Raw genomic sequence first — 17,630 nt, 5'->3', positions numbered from 1 at the left:
CGCCCAGGATGGGCAGAGCATCGCCCCCTGGTGGGCAGAGCGCCGCCCCCTGGTGGGCGTGCCGGGTGGATCCCGGTCGGGCGCATGCGGGAGTCTGTCTGACTGTCTCTCCCCGTTTCCAGCTTCAGAAAAATGAAAAAAAAAAAAAAAAAAATTATTTAAAAATAAGCAGTATATGAAAATGCTATGAGGGAAAAATCATTTCTGTAACTGTTGGTCAAATAAGTTTGTAAATATGATGTATATGTTTGCTCGCTTTGGGTGTGGGGGACAGGCTGTAAGCTGGCATAGTCATTATAGCCTAAGGCTTACTTTTAAGACTAAGCCTTTCCCTCCCGTCTAATACTAAGGTCTTCTCAAAACTAAGCTTTTCCCCACACCCTTGGCTGTTGCATGATGTGGGGTGGTGCACTCTTAGGAGGAATCCCATTTATGCCTTAGATAAGTGGCTTTGTATCAGAGACTTTCTTATTTGTATATTGGCTTAAAGGCTTTAATTTCTACACTATGAGGCAGACGGGGTGGGGGGGCTCTCACTCAGATCCTGCCATCAGCATTGCAGAGGAGAGGCAGCCAAGATGGCGGGGTGCTGAAGAGGAAGCCAGTTTGTGCAGAGTTGGTGCAGAGAGAAGGAGATGGGGAACAGAGGTGAATAAGGCTGGTGAGGTAGAAACCTTTGATTCCAGGAAACTCGGATAAGTCAGTGGCTTTGGGAGCCCTGAATGGAAAGGGAAGTATTTCCCACTGTGTGTATTTACTCGCCCACTGGGTGCGAGCTAGGATTAAAGGTAATGGCCCACCAGTTCTTGGCTCCGTTGTTTCATTACCGTCTGTCCGAATCAAATGCGAACCTGCACGGGCTAGGCGGCTGTGATGGTGGCCACGGCTACTGGCCATACAGTAACCTAATAAGTGAAATTTTTAAAACCAAACATTTTGAAAAACGTTTTTTGAAACCTTTATGTGTATATTAAAAGGCAGCATAATAATAACAAAAAAACCTATATAATCTACAAACCCAAAATATTAAACACTTGGTATTAAGAGAGTTTAGGGTAATCAGAAGATCTTAAACTCTACTAAGCCTGGGGATGAATATCTTCGCCTATTCAGTTAATGAGAAGGCATGTTCAGTGTTATTAAGGTTAAACAACTTTCCAGACAAAACCTTTATAAGCATTTCCTAGATGACACCAATAGGACTAGAGATGATCTAACCAAAATAATTTTATTAGCAGCATATTTCCAGAATATTAAAGTAACTAAGGCAGGTTAACTTAGGCAAGTAACAAAATCAAAATAAAATATAACTGTGTGCTTTTCTAATGTTTTCTAAGCATGTTAATATTTTAACTGGTCTTGGAGACAAAAATACACAGGAGAAAAGATTATCTGTATGTGACTAAATACAAGGGTATTGTGGATGAAAAAAATTGTTTTTTAATAAATCAAGATGTGGCAACAAACTGAACCTGACAAGCTCAGGGAAAGCCTATTCAATGGCCTTGTGAACTCGGGGAACTAAGGTAAACACATGATGGTCTAAATCAGGGGTCCCCAAACTACGACCCACGGGCCACATGCGGCCCCCTGAGGCCATTTTTCCAGCCCCCACCGCACTTCCGAAAGGGGCACCTCTTTCATTGGTGGTCAGTGAGAGCATAGTTCCCATTGAAATATTGGTCAGTTTGTTGATTTAAATTTACTTGTTCTTTATTTTAAATATTGTATTTGTTCCCGTTTTGTTTTTTTTACTTTAAAATAAGATATGTGCAGTGTGCATAGGGATTTGTTCATAGTTTTTTTTATAGTCCGGCCCTTCAATGGTCTTAGGGACAGTGAACTGGCCCCCTGTGTAAAAAGTTTGGGGACCCCTGGTCTAAATCAATCCTTTCTAACTAAGAGCAGTTCGTGGTGAGTAGTCAAGTCCTAGGGAGCTATTCTGTATCTGAACAAAGATCAGTGTTTGCTTTGAAGCCTGCTGCTGCCTTCTGCATCTACAATAATGTCCCTGATAACACTTGGAAATGTAGGAGTAATCTTTTCCCTGACCCCTCAGGCAGGCATCCCACCAGAGCAGGAATCAACAAACCCCTCCATTGTTATTATCATGTTAATTAACTTTGCTGTCTAGTGCCTTCCTATGTGAGAGATTTTAATGTATACACTTTCACTTTTACCCAATCTCCACCCCCTTTGCTTTCTCCTGCTACTCTATCACCAATCAATTTCATGTAACCTCTTAGGTCTTCCCTTTTGATTCTAATGGTAAAACCGCCATTTGGAGGAACATTTTCTCATGCTGTTGAGACTTTGCTTCCTGACAACTGACCACAGTATGGCTCAAATAAACTGATAAAAAATTCTTGGCCCTGGCCGGTTGGCTCAGCGGTAGAGCGTCGGCCTAGCGTGCGGAGGACCCGGGTTCGATTCCCGGCCAGGGCACACAGGAGAAGCGCCCATTTGCTTCTCCACCCCTCCGCCGCGCTTTCCTCTCTGTCTCTCTCTTCCCCTCCCGCAGCCAAGGCTCCATTGGAGCAAAGATGGCCCGGGCGCTGGGGATGGCTCCTCGGCCTCTGCCCCAGGCGCTAGAGTGGCTCTGGTCGCAATATGGCGACGCCCAGGATGGGCAGAGCATCGCCCCCTGGTGGGCAGAGCGCCGCCCCCTGGTGGGCGTGCCGGGTGGATCCCGGTCGGGCGCATGCGGGAGTCTGTCTGACTGTCTCTCCCGGTTTCCAGCTTCAGAAAAATGAAAAAAAAAAAAAAAAAAAAAAAAAAATTCTTACAGGTTTGGAAGTCTGTTTGTTTTTTCATTGACAGTATATAGATACAAATGGTTAACAAGCAGAGAAATCAGAACAGACTCCCATTTTAAAATAAATTTTTCAATACCAAACACATCAAGACATCCATATTGTAATCATAATTTAGGAAATATAGAGTTGCTGAAAAGCACTTCATTCATATTTTTTAAGACCATCATACTACCTGAAAATGACATTTCCCGCACGGTCTGCTTTCCATGCTTTCACCAATGCATAATCGCCTGTAATGGCTTCCTCCAAAATAAAATGTTGACCCTTGAACTCTCTCACCTGCAGGACAGAGAGGGCACCGTCAGGTATCTGTACAGGTCTTGTTTGGTTGTGCTGTGTGCTCTGATAAAGGCAGAGCAGAGGGACACCAGCTTAGTCAGAACTGTTTCTCAGAACTCTAAATCCAAACAGAGACCCCATGCATGAGTCATGGTGGGCCACTGCGACACTGTCCAAGTGCTGGAAGGGCGACTAAGGGAACAGCCTGTGCAAAGGCTCAGAGATAAGCGAGAGCTTGGTCAGTCTGAGGAACTGAGGTAGAGACTGTGTACATCAGCATTCATTTTATTACTTGTGTGCATATGTTATGTATTGAACATGAAAATAGTCCCTTGTACCCTGTACTGCAGGAGGAAAAAAACTATATAATTTTCATGAAGTGGCCAATGTGCTATTTTTATATATGAAATAGTTATAAAAGTTCATTCATATCTCTAATTAATCTATAATCACTTGCTGAGATTTTAATTAAAATTCCTAGAATTTGTAGATGACACTGGAGAGAATTAACACGCCATATCTTCCCACCCATAAGCACATTTTTGGAAGTCTTCTACCTTTTAGTAGTTGTATAATTTTAACCCCAAAAGCTTTATATATATATTTTAGGTGTAGTCATAGGTGCTTCCCAGTTTCTGACACTATTATGAATGTTATATTTTATTCTATTACACCTTCTCTTCTGCCATTAGTGGTCTAACGGAATGCTACTGATTCGTGTATGTTTATTGCCTTTAGTTCTACTGTGAATGGAGGGTGCAGGGTGGAGAAGAGAAGCAGCTTCAGGCAAACTGCCTTTGGAAACAACCCAAAGACAAAGCTAGGCTCCATCCATCTCTGCACAGGATGGGAGCACTGAAAAGCAGAACTCCATTCCCATTCCCACTGTGCCCCCTAGTGGACAAACTGCTGCAATTTTATAGAAAGCTTCAGAAAAAAGTTGAGGTACATTAACTTCTTTAACTATAGTTTAAAACTGAAATCCATTCTTAAACAACAGCTTCCTTAAAGACATTATCCCACCCTCCTGCTGGATAAGATTAATTAATTTACAGAATCATTATAATATAATGATTATATAATATACGGATCTTATTAATATGAACTTAGAGACAAATTATATAAAAGATGTTTAGGCAACTTCCCTAGCCTCCATTTTCTCCATCTTTCTTTCCTAGGGGCCAGGGAACCTTGCCGGGCGGGGTGTGCGCTCTGTACTCAATAAAGTAGTTTATTATTCCACACTTTGCGGCTCCGAACCCTGTTCCTTCCTTCTCGGCGGGGAAAAATACCTTACACTTTCCTTTAAAAATGGAGGAAAAGGAATGTAAAAGTCTTCTGACTTACAAGGACGACTAGGGTCATTTGGTTTTAAAATCTCTGAAATAATTAAGGTTAACTAAAAAACTTCTCTTTCAATAGGAGGCTGAATTTTCATACCACCTTGTATTGATTGTAGTTCCTCCCTTTCCTGGGATCTTGAGAGTAAAATACCTCTAGGCTAGTGAAGAAAGAGAAACCCTGAAAGATTTGCAAATGTCTTTTGATTGTGTTACCTTGAGAGTCTTAATGTTTCTGTATATCCCCTAGACAAATGTTATACTCTTGTTAATAATTGTGCCATAATGTCATGCTCTCCCCCACCCGTGTGTGATCAAGGGTATATAAGCAGCTTCTGAACTATTATTGGGGGCTGCACGATTTGGGCCTCATGCCTCATGTCAGCCATATATGGTTGGCATATTTAAAATTTTCTCTTTTAATAAAACTCTTCAAAAAAAAAAAAAAAGCCTGACCTGTGGTGGCGCAGTGGCTAAAGTGTCGACCTGGAAATGATGAGGTCGCTGGTTCGAAACCCTGGGCTTGCCTGGTCAAGGCACATATGGGAGTTGATGCTTCCAGCTCCTCCCCCATCTCTCTCTCCTCTCTCTCTCTCTCCCTCTCTCTCCTCTCTAAAATGAATAAATAAAATAAAAATTAAAAAGAAAAAACCCCCCCAAAACACAAGTTTGCTGGGGCTGTTTAAAAAAAAAAAGATGTTTATAAGCTGCACATCAATATATAGTTTTTAAAAAAACCTTATGTATTTAAGAGTCACCACTGTAAGCATCAATGATAATATTTACATAGAAATCTAGAAAATTCCATATAAATCTAAATATATGTTAACCCAGGGGAAAGTTTAAAAAAATGTTTTTAAATTCTAATTATATAATTTCCTGATAGATCTACACACTAGCAGTTGGTGAGTTTTAGCTAATATTCTGTATGTTTTTTAACCCTTTGAGTAGTACGAACATTCATGTACATCCTTGTGCTTCCTGACCATCCAGAGTACGATCGATTAATTTTAAAAATGTGTAAGGCAACATTAAAAATAGGCAAATGTATGTTCTTCTTGTTTCCATACATTAGTTATCAAACAAACATGATTTTAAGTTAATAAAATTGTAACTGGAACTAATTTCATTTTTTGAAAAAAAAAAAAAAATTCACTCCCGGGGGTCAGCAAACATGAAATAAAACTCACTACTCAAAGGGTTATAAAGGGACGAATTGGTTTTGTCAAACTAGCTATTAAACTCAAGAGTCATGAGTTTCATCGTCTCAACTTCATCTTTCCATTCCTTTCTTGAATCTATTCTAGAAAAATCACTCTTTAAGGTCACCATGACCTCTATGTTTCCAGATCCAATGGCCAATTCCCTGGGCTCTACTCCCCAGCCTTGCACCCTCTCTGACACATGTTGTCACACCCTCCTCTGTAAACCTGGTTTCCGTTTCACTTGCTAGGCGCGTTCCGTTCCTCTGTCCTGCTGCTCAGAGGCCTCTTCCCGACCTTTAAAGGCACAATAGGTGTTCTCAACCTCCTCTCCAGCCCTAGCCACTGCTCTGGCCCCACAGACTTAAACACTATATGCCCATGACCCTGACGTTCCCAGCCCAGCTCTGCACCTCCCCGGGCTGCAGCGTTCTGAGCCCCTCCTCCTGGGGACTGGGGACATCTCAGCCGCACAGGGTCACTAATGGAGCTCGCTGACTCCCCCCACGCTCGGCCCATCTCAGTAAGCAGCACACCAATCCTCGTCTGTTCTCACACCTACCACCAATCCATCAGTAAATCCTGCTGGCTTTACTAGCGGCATGTACCCCAATTCCAACCACTTCTCATGAATTCCACTGGTACCACTTTACATTCCCACCTAGGTTAACAAACACCCTCTAATCTCTTTCACTGCAGCTGCTCTTGGTCCCTACAAAAAAACAAAAACAAAAACAAAAAAGCATATCACTTCTCAACAGCTACAACACGCCAAACTTTAACACTGAGCACATCACTTCCACCAACTTTCTGTTGGCTGCTCACCACACTCACTAAAATCCAAACTCCCGGGATCTGGCCCCTGCCTTTCTTCACCCTCCAATCCTATTGCTTTCTGTCTCATTCACTCTGTTTCAGTCTCACTGCCCTGCTGTTCCACACACAGGGCAAGCCTGCTTCAGGACCTTGTCTTCCTCCCTCCATCTGACAGATTACAGCCCTCTGAGCTTCCCCCCCAGCTCATTCTCCTAGTTTATTCAGGTCTCTACAAATGTAATCCCAAACACCATCTACCCGGCCACTGATCACTTTCTCTGCCCTGACCCTTCTTGACTATACTTCATAGCACTTTCAGAATTAACATAAGAAATGATTTGTAATATTCCTAGAGGGTCCAGACAAAACTACAAAACTATTAGGTCCATGCACCTGACTCCAGATTGAAATGAACCCAGGTATCCAGGACAGAGTCTAGTTTAGCCTATGTTTTCCCAAGGTGAGTTAATGCTAACAAGCTCTCAAAGGATTAACCCAACCTTTCTGGGCATCTTTATCTATATTACTAAGACCCATTTTAATAATTAGACTCCTTTTACTTTGTCAAGAACTTTATAAACTTAATTAGAAAGTAAAGAAACAAGTAAGACAGAATATAAAAAAAATGTTAAATAAAAGCTAAGTCTAACAGGTCACCTTAAGCCAGTGGTTCTCGTATTTTTTGAAGTCGGGGCACATTTAAAATCCTACAAATAGTCTGACCAGGCAGTGGCACAGTGGATAGAGCATCGGATTGGGATGCGGAGGACCCAGGTTCGAGACCTCAAGGTCGCCAGCTTGAGCACGGGCTCATCTGGTTTGAGCAAAAAAGCTCACCAGCTTGGACCCAAGGTCGCTGGCTGGAGCAAGGGGTTACTCAGTCTGCTGAAGGCCCATGGTCAAGGCACATATGAGAAAGCAGTCAATGAACAATTAAGGTGTCGCAACGAAAAACTAATGATTGATGCTTCTCATCTCTCTCAGTTCCTGTCTGTCTGTCCCTATCTATCCCTCTCTCTGACTCTCTCTCTGTCACTATAAAAAAATAAAAATTAAAAAAAAAATTAAAATCCTACAAATAATTGTAGGCGCACTATATACAAATTTCTGAGAAATGTTATAAAAATTAAGTCAAATATTAAAATAAATATAAGTCCAAGCATGCTTTTATGGTAATTAAAATAAATACGACAAAATTAAATTTATTCTGACATTAAAAAACATTTTTATGTTACATTTTTTGTTATGCTTTTTAGAATTTGTAAAAAAGGGGTTAAAAATAAAAAAACAACAAAAAAGTTATCTTTTTATATATATAGATACATTCTTAGTAAGACTTAGTAAATTTGGCAGGTCCTGGCATGAATGTGTTAAATTTTTTCATTCTTGTGTTTATGAGAAACATGAGCCTGATGTGTCCCAGCGATTTCTTCAATGTTTGGGCATATATCTGAAAGGCAAACTCTCATTTCCTTTTACTCTTAATTGTGTTGAGTGCAGAAAACCCCCACCATACATATCATCTTAACTTTACACAAAACAAAGGCTAGAAGGAACTTGCCTCCAGTCTTTCCGGGGAACATGGGGGGTAGTGTAAACAATCCAGCACCACAGCTTAACAGCCTTTGCAACCTAATCAGGCAAGTGAGGTGGGGGTTGGGCAGACTGTCAGCTTACAGCCAACTCCCCACACCTCTGTCCCCCAAAAATCTAAACTCCAAAAACCCTATTGGTTTTTTGGTCTCCAACAAGCACATATTTCTCTGGAATACCATAGGGTGCACCTGGAAATCTAGGGCGCACCAGTGCACCCTGGCGCACACTTTGAGAACCACTGGCTTAAGCAAAAAGGCTAAACTCCAGAGAAGGACAAGAAAGACGACAAGATCACCCTCTTGTTTCTAAGTTTTCACTTCCCTGTAGAGAGGCTGAGCATTTCTGCAAACACCTATGTTCACCTACCTGAGCCACGTGGGCACGGAGATGGGAAGGATTCTAAACACACAGTAAAGAAACAGTGGCCTGTGTTAGTGTAAAAGTTGCCTCAAATCTGAATTCTCTCAATTATCTAGAGTTCGTTTCTAGCGTGTGAGTGAAGTTACCAAGCACCAAGAAACCCCAGCCTACCCAGCACTTCCAACAAAACGAAGTCAATCAGTTTAGAGCTCACGTGTGTCCAGCATTCAAAATGAAGGCAATAATGAGAACTCCCCATTCATTCCACTATGTTACTATCTCCCATTTTTTTTAAGATTGTAGACAAACTTGTGATTTCTTTGGCTTGTTTTTTTTTTGTCCCACATTCACGTTAGAAACCTGAACATGAAGAATTTAATATACAGATCAGACATCTACCATATTTATTACGTATAGAAGCATAATCAGCAGTTATAAAGCCTCCTACATATGTAAAAGTCTACCCCCAAAATGACTTCCAATAACTAATCCTAATTCACACATCTCCTACAGGTTACAGTTTCTTATCATTCACTTACTCCGGTTTTTCTGTGTGACTTGTTACTAGGAGATGCTCAGTTTGAGCTGGACATGTGACCTAATACATTTACGTGAACGAGTGATGGAGTATGATTTCACGCTACTTTACCCCAGGAGCCCACCGGAACCCTAGGCTGGTGGCAGTGTCCTACATCACCTGGGTGACTGCTCACCTCTCTCGGCTTACTGGCAATGGCGATGCTGCCGTCCTTGTTGTATTTGATCGGTGCCCCTCCTTCCTGTACCAGGGTCCCGTAGCCAGTGCTGGTGTAGAAGGCGGGGACGCCAGCCCCGCCTGCACGAATCCTTTCCGCCAAAGAGCCCTGCAGGGGAGCAAGCGACACCTCACGCAAAGGTCAACGAGTGCACTTCCGCAAGTGGGCACAGGGGCATTCCCAGACACAGTGACTACTCTCTGGGCTTCTTGTCCTAAACAGTCCTCCGCGCGGCAAACTGATGTACTCACTAACAAAACATCCTGAGAAATTAATTTAAAACAGTCACTGCCTCTCAAGACAATAGCCTCCCTATTCTTAACCCACAAGGTGGAACTGCTTCTTCACACACTCATGTGTTCGGTGTCCATGTGCCTACTGGTTTCTACACATCAGTCTGTAATATTTTTAAATGCATTTTCAAATCTGAAGTACAGTATGTAACTGCAACTTTACATATCAAAAAACCGTAAGATTAAAGGCTGTGTTTTATTTTGTGCTATGTGTAGGGGTGGCCTGAATCTTTTCACTAGTAACAATAGCGATCATTATAGAATAATAACGCAAATCATTCAAATTGATTTCAAATTTATTCTAAACCATTCTAAGTATTTCGTCTACAATATTAACTAACCAAGGAAAAAGCCAAAGTTAGGTAAAGGGTACAACATATAGATAAATTGGTTTTGAAAAGGCCAGAGTGCTTCAAATTTTGTTTCAGAGTAGAAACAGCTGTCAGCCAAGTTTCTCTGTCCCTTCTCTTAATCAATTGGTCATCTTCATCCCCTGCTGGGTGCCAGTGACTTCAAATGCCCTGTCTTAGCTCTCTCCCACCCCTAATGCCTTCCCACCCAGTTTGCCCACGGTGGAATAAACTGGCCCTGCACATGCCCTGACACCCTCCCCACCACCGAAAAACTTGTCACAGTCCAGTGACAGCATGGTCACACTGGACAGCTACATGGTTAATCAGTAGTGAAAACCAGGTTTAGGTATTAATGACAAGGTGTTAATATTGTCCTACCTAAAAACAATTTTCTACTTTAACTGGGGCCTTAACTCAAAGAAAGGGCTAATCATTAGCATTTAAATACTGAGTCACTCAAGCATGTGGGATATTCTGGGGCCTCAACGGAAAATCTTACAGGTGACTACATATCTACTCTATCCAATGACTCTCCTTTGTGTTCTGGGTATTTTAAGGTAACAACATTCACAAAAATTCAATCCTCAAACAATCCTAATACCACCCCTTGTTTAAAATGTGTTTTATGTCCACTCACCACAAACACTTTGCTCCTTCTGTGTCCCCTGGCTCAGGGCCTGGACATTGAAAGTTCCTGGAGACAGGACTTCTGCAGTTTCCACCAAAGGGAGTCCTGGTCCCTGACACTTCACCAACCCTCCTTCCTGGCTCCCAGGCCAGGGCCCATGTTTATTTAGGTGCCACTAAACTAGGGAGGGAACTGACTTCTTTCAGCTTAAAGACCATAAAAGAAATATTAAGGAAGTTCCTCTCCTACATATACGGCCTCTGACAAAATAAGGAGGATTGCAAGATAGAAAAGATTAATCTTCCATAGCTCCAAATACAAAGGATAAGGTATCTCAACCTACAATGTGACGAGGAAACATGTGTGCTGTGCACTGAATTATATCCCCCCAAAATTCACGTAGGAAAGACTTAACCCCTGCGAATGACTGTATTTGGAGATAAGGCCTTTCTGGAGATCATCTGGGTTAAACAAGGTCTTAACAGTAGGGCTCTGAGTCATTAGGATTCATATTCTTATAAGATAAGATCCCCAAACAAATAGACAAAAGAAAAACATAATAATAAAACACACACACAAAAACACACACGAAAGAGCTCCCAAGTAATTTACTTGCATGTGCTTGCTCGCTCATGCTCTCTTCTCTCTCCTCCCAACCTATCACCCCCTCCAAGAACCAAATCAGCTGACACTTGGATCTTACACTTCCCACCAGAACAATGAGAAACAAATTTCCATTGTTTAACCCCCCCCCCCAGTCTGTGGTATTGTTGCTCTAGTACCACAAGCAGACTAAGATAGTATATCTTTTGCTAATTTAAAAAAGAAAAAAAGGAAAGAAAGAAAACTTTAAATGAAAATGGGTAAACACCAAGAACGGCGCGACCCTGCAGTGGCCATATGTGACCCTAAGTGGCACTGTGAAGCCTCAGGTAGAAAGAACTAACTGTTCCCCTAAAGTCTTTATAAAATTCTTCCACATTGCATCATTTCGTGGGCTCTGTTTCAGAACCCACGCCAAAATGAGATGCAAACACACACAGCCTGTAGACCCCTGCTCACACATATGCCTTCCAAAAGTTTGCGTTCCTCTACTCTAAACTCTTCAATGTAGCCCATGTTCACCAAAAGAGATAGTGTGGAAATGAGTGGGAACTCGCTCGATTAGTTTTGGTAACTGCTTGCTTTGTAATGACACTTCCCGGGGACCGGGGGCTCTAATCCCAGAACTTCCTCTGATGTAGTCAGTTTCACTCCACCCCCCCAAGGACTTCACCCTCCTGATCTGCCTCTGCAAGACCGCATTCCACATAAATTACTAATCCTATGATTTGTATGAACTGACTTTTAGGACAATCCTCAAACATTTCAGCAAGTTCTTTTGCATTTTTCCAGCACAATGTGCATTATGGTGCCAAGCTTTGAAATGTATCTTAGAGCCTAGGTATTTTTTTTATTAGAAATATCTCCTTTTTCTGTTGCACAGAGTTAGACTCTAGCAATCAGCTCATGTGACCTCCAAAATAGCATTCTCTCTGCCTGACCTGTGTTGCACAAAGACACACCTAGGGAGAAAAAGATAAATTTTAAAATAAGATAGTAGTGTAAAAGAAAAGCAGAGAACTTTCTTACCTGAGGGGTCAGCTCCACTTCTAATTCCCCAGCTAAGTACTGCCGCTCAAATTCCGCATTTTCCCCCACATACGAAGAGATCATGCGTTTGATCTGCCTGGACTTAAGTAGAAGGCCCAAGCCAAAGTTGTCAACCCTGGGAGGAAAATGCAAGCAGCTTACAATCAAAGGAACGTCTGGTAGAGCATTAATGTCGCCAATAGGCAAAAACACAAAATTGCATTAATTTAAAGGAATCCTACCACGAGGCATGTAACCCACATTCTCTTGATGCCTACCTTCCCTCCACCCTCCATCCTCACATGCCTCACACACACGAGAGCCATTCCTGCTCAACTGACCCTTTCCTCATTCTCAGAATGTATCATTTCCAAACCTCTAACAGCCCCCAGGCAGTCCTGACACCTGAATACTTCAAAGTAATCCAGGGACAGGTAACCGTCAACCTTCTTCTGAACATTTTTCATAGTCCTAAGCCTTCCAATACAAAATCTAGTAACATTCCCACCCTGCCATGGATATAAAAACCAGCCATATGATATACTCTCACTAGTTTCAAAAGAAAACTAGAGCCTCAGCGGTAGAGCATCAGCCTGGCGTGTGGAAGTCCCAGGTTTGATTCCTGGCCAGAGCACACAGGAGAAGTGCCCACCTGTTTCTCCAACCTTCCCCCTCTCCTTTTTCTCTATCTCTCTCTTCTCTTCCCGCAGCCAAGGCTCCACTGGAGTAAAGTTGGCCCAGGCAGTGAGGATGGCTCCATGGCCTCCACCTCAGGCAGTAGAATGGCTATGGCCACAACACAGCAATGGCCTCTAGTGGGCTTGCTGGATGGATCCTGGCTGGGCGCATGCAGGAGTCTGTCTGTCTTCCCACCCCACCCCACTTCTCACTTTGGGAGAAAAAATAAAATAAATAAAAAAGAAGAAAAGTAGAGCCTAAATTACAAATATTTTCAAGTGTACTTTGGCCATATGGGGAAAATCCCCTGAAGATTAATAATACAGTTGTCCACTAGAGGACTCCAAACACTCAAGATTCTGTATCTCTTGGAAAATTAGTTCTTCCCCCCACATGCTCATACACATAAAACTTGTGTTGTGTTTGTGTTTTACATACTCTTAATTAACACCTTTGTAGGCCCTCAGTTCTCCACGTTAACGATTTTGTTCCCTTAAATTCTGCTCCACCTGCAGCCTGCTCCATCTCTCCTGAGGGCAGCCCCATCCTTTGAGATCTTTAGTACAAAATGAAAGAGGTGACCTTCGACTTCTCTTTCACACGCTACTGGGTCATCCTAACCCCACCTTCAAAATCTATCCGAAATCTGAGATGTTCTCTCTCCCTCCCGTGACCTACACCATCTCTTACCTGGGGACACTGCAGTAACCTTACCAGCTGCCACTGCAGGCCCCTTTGATCTACTCACAAAATGACAGCCAAAAACATAGATATAAAATAAAATGTCCCTCCGTGTCACAGCTCCGCTCAAACCCTGCAGTGGGATTCGCTTACTCGGAGTAACAGCAATGGTCTCCCCAGGTGGCTGCACGGGCCCCCAGGGATGGGGCCTGGTTACGTCTGACTTCACTCTGCCCTCTTCCTTTCCTTTCTGCTCCACCTGTACTGGCCTCCTCCTTAGTCACCCAAACGCCCAGGAATCCTGCCTGGGGGCCTTCACTCTGGCCTTCCTGTGTCCCCAACAGCTTCCCCCATAGCTGCGTGGCTCTCCCGCTCACTTCCTTCAGGTTTCCGGCTAACTCCCTCCATGAGTCCCGAGTGACTGCCCATGTTCTCCATAAGCCTGGCCCTCCACCTTTACATTCCCAGGCCCCCTTACTCCTTTTCTGTTTTGCACAGCCCTCTCTATCACCTTCGAACATAGTGAGCATTTACTTATTTTCTCATGTTTACTACGTTTTGTCCACCGCTCCCCATTGGCAGAGAGCCGGTGCTGGTTTGCTCACTGTCGGGCCCCAATCACCTGGAAGCACACCACACAGAGGGCACTACAGAGACATTCGCTGAACACTTTTCAGATGAATTTACTGCTCGAGTTCCCTGCCCCCTCCTCACTGGCTCCCCTCTAACAGGAATGAAAGTCATCTGGGCGGGATGCTGGGTAGGTCCTATTTGTCCTTCCGCATCATTCAGCCAGCCCTGTGCCTGGGACCGCAGAGGTGCGTGGGCTGGGTCATTGTTTCCCTTATTCTCTGGCTTTGGGTTGGGGCCAGCCACCTCTGATTGGGCCCAGCGAATGGGAGGTGCCATCAGGAGGGTGGGGGTGAGAGGAGAATAGTGTCAGGATTTCTATTCCCCTGGCCTGCTCCCTGAGAAGTTACAGCATATTGAATAGCCCTCTCTGGAGAGCTCTGTTCCAGGTTCCAACAGCTCCCTCCACTCATACCATCTGCATAGGGCTGGGGATCCTCTGCTCCTAACCCAAGGGCGCTTCTGAACTCAGGTGCTTTCCCTGAGTCCTGATCATTTCTTTGAAGAGTCCCTCTGGGCCCTGACTGAGTAGCTCAGATGGTGAAAGCACCATCCCAATACACCAAGGCTGTGGGTTTGATCCCTGGTCAGGGCACATACAAGAGATAATCAGTGAATGCATAAGTAAGAAGAACAATAAATCAATGTTTCTCTCTCTCCCTCTCTGAATTCTATTTTAAAAAAAAATTTTTTTTTAAGTTTCTTTGGTAAACTTTCTCAGTTATCCAACATAAGAGCACCACTGACATCCTCTGGAGCCCTGCCTAAATTATATCATAATAAAATAATCCAGGAAGGTGGTATAGTCCATTTGCTTTCTGTAGTATTACAGACCTGAAACTCGCTCCAAGTGCACAACTATGTACCACAAACCAGAATATATTTGGTCATTCATTGACCTGGTAAGTTTTCTAAGCACTTTTTCATGGGTGTCTATTTGGCTTTTCAACCTACTATATACACTTGAACTTGGCTCTGTTTGGAGATGACCTTTCTGTATTTGTTGATCTTGGCTCTGAAAACCATGTGTATTTGTTTTTTGTTTCTGGACTAGAACTGGACATGGCAACCAAGCAGTACGTAAGATGCTAAGCCCAGTTTACCTGGCCCAGGACACAGTGTGCTGGTAGGTAGCTCATAAGAGTGACTTACACTATCTCTTACACAGACACTGCAATAAATTAGAGGATCCTTCTTGCCAGTGATGACACAAAAATAATAAAAGGCAAGGCCCTTACAATGTAAGAGAGAAGAAAGACATACGTATATAATTAGTATGAGGAACATACTAACTTTCAGAGAGGAACATGTATTAAAGCATTCTGCAGCTTTGATAGTAAAGATAATTCCCATGAGCTTTCGAAGCGATTATCTTGCTAGCACACGTAACAAGAGAGAGATTAATGCTATCCTGTAGCACGACAAACTGGTTTCACATGTTTTAGGGGTTAAAGATGTCTAAATCCAAGAATTACTTAAAGAAATACATAATGTAAAGCAGAAAATATTTCATGGAAAATATCAATGTTCTGCAAATATTTATGAAACTTGATTTTCATTTTCTAAAATCTCACTAATTGGCTATTCTGGTCAAAATGAAACTTTAATAAGAATAAAGTGGCAACCATTTACCAAACTGTGTTTCTTGCTTACTCTCATTTTAGACATAATAAGTCTCAATTACCCAATTTATATTTACTCTAATAATATCAAGAACATTAAAACAAAGTGCTGTGTTTATAAATAAGGTTAATTTGTGACATATGTAGTTACACAGGAAAAGTGAAATCTTCTATGAGCTAAGCAGACAAGTTCAAGTGCATACCCCAGGAAGTGGTAGCCCTTCTCAGACAAAATAACTAAATCTTAGGGGAATGCTTACAATCAGCCAAGGTGGCCTCGATCTCTCCACTGAACCGTCAGAGGCCATTAGAGATGCAGCCACCTCAACAAGGAAACAGAAACAGTGAAAGAGCCACTTGTCTTTACCTCCTGGTTTAAAATCATTGGTGCAGAACCAGAAATTTTATTTAGAGTCGGCCCTCACAGAATCCCTGTACCCCACTAGGACAGTAACATACACAGGTACTAGTACTGTAATCACAAGCACAGGTCCATGTATCTTACTAGACAGTATTTATTAGTCCCCCATATGTAAGTGCAGCTGCCCTTGTAGTTGTCTAAATCCCACCTTCAAGAGATGCTATTTAGGCCCTGGTTAAGGGCAGAGCATTGGCCTGGCGTGTGGAAGTCCCGGGTTCAATTCCCAGCCAGGGCACACAGGAGAAGCGCCCATCTGCTTCTCCACCCCTCCCCCTCTCCTTCCTCTCTGTCTCTCTCTTCCCCTCACACAGCCAAGACTCCAATGGAGCAAAGTGGCCCCGGCGCTGAGGACAGCTATATGGCCTCCGCCTCAGGCACTGAGGATGGCTCCGGTTGCAGCAGAGCATCGCCCCCTTGTAGGCATGCCGGGTGGATCCCGGTTGGGTGCATGCGGGAGTCTGTCTGTCTGCCTGCCTGCTTCTCACTTCAGAAAAAAAAAAGAACTGTTATCTATCAATAAAACAATTTTGTCATGAGGAAATGAACACACCCTTTCTTTCCGTGGCTCTGTGATTTAATTGGCTGATACATTGCTGTGAAAATTTTTGTTCATACAGACTTGTAATTTACATGTTAAAATCTTCTAAAAATCAAGGAAAAGCACAATTTTTCCTATCTTCCTCATCAATCCACGTCAAAGTATTGATTCATCTGAGGGATTCTAAGGGAGGGTTTATCTTTTCTAGGCTAGTACCACTCATTCCAAGGGAAGTGGTACCTCATGGCAACAAGTCTTCCCGATTACCAAAAACAAACACACAAAACAAAAATAATCAGGACTCCCGAGCTCTGTAAAGGCTTCCAATTCAAGCAGATTTTTTCCATAAAATGAGCCTCTTTCTAAATGAGTGAATAATTACTTCTAATTCCAAGTTCGCTCCACTTATCTAACAATTCAAACCATGTCATTGGTTCTCCAATGAAGCAATGTTAAGTTTTCCTCATTTATCTGACTAAAATGGCTACAACAAAGCCCTCATTACTGCGGACCTCTAGGATTTAAACCTCTTAATTAAGAGAATCAACTGCCCGTGAAAGTGTGCAAACGTTCTCTTGTGTTCAATGAAACAGGTTATCAGCACCCATTCTGCAACGAGAATATATACACTGCTCACAAAAATTAGAGGCTATTTTATCGCTTCGTATTCATTTTGAAATATCCCCTAATTTTTATGAGCAATATATATTACACCACCCCTTGTAAGCACTGAGCTATCTGGAAAACCCAACAAAATACTGACCATCAAAAGTATTTTTTAGATTTTTTTTTAATTTATTCATTTTTTAGAGAGAGGAGACAGAGAAAGAGAAGGGGGGAGAAGCAGAAAGCATCAACTCCCATATGTGCCTTGACCAAACAAGCCCAGGGTTTTGAACTGGTGACCTCAGCGTTCCAAGTTGATGCTTTTACCCACTATGCCACCACAGGTCAGGCTCAAAAGTATTTTTAATGACTATAAAGTTGGCT

The 17,630-nt window shown here is 42.7% G+C and overlaps 1 protein-coding gene across 1 annotated transcript in view; it reads right to left on the bottom strand.

The window, feature by feature from the left end:
- OXCT1 (3-oxoacid CoA-transferase 1) overlaps positions 1 to 17,630 on the bottom strand; it is a 149,726-nt gene that overhangs the window by 114,483 nt on the left and 17,613 nt on the right. The window contains exons 4-6 of the mRNA XM_066378358.1: positions 12,071 to 12,206; positions 9,123 to 9,272; positions 2,989 to 3,095 (exon numbers count right to left, since the gene is read on the bottom strand). Of these exons, the coding sequence (XP_066234455.1) occupies positions 2,989 to 3,095; positions 9,123 to 9,272; positions 12,071 to 12,206 (393 nt within the window). The remainder of the gene's footprint in view (positions 1 to 2,988; positions 3,096 to 9,122; positions 9,273 to 12,070; positions 12,207 to 17,630) is intronic.

This window comes from Saccopteryx leptura, chromosome 1, assembly GCF_036850995.1.
Source record: "Saccopteryx leptura isolate mSacLep1 chromosome 1, mSacLep1_pri_phased_curated, whole genome shotgun sequence".
Taxonomy (NCBI): domain Eukaryota; kingdom Metazoa; phylum Chordata; class Mammalia; order Chiroptera; family Emballonuridae; genus Saccopteryx; species Saccopteryx leptura.
Note: the sequence above shows the minus strand (reverse complement) of the source record. Positions and strands in the feature narration are given on the sequence as shown.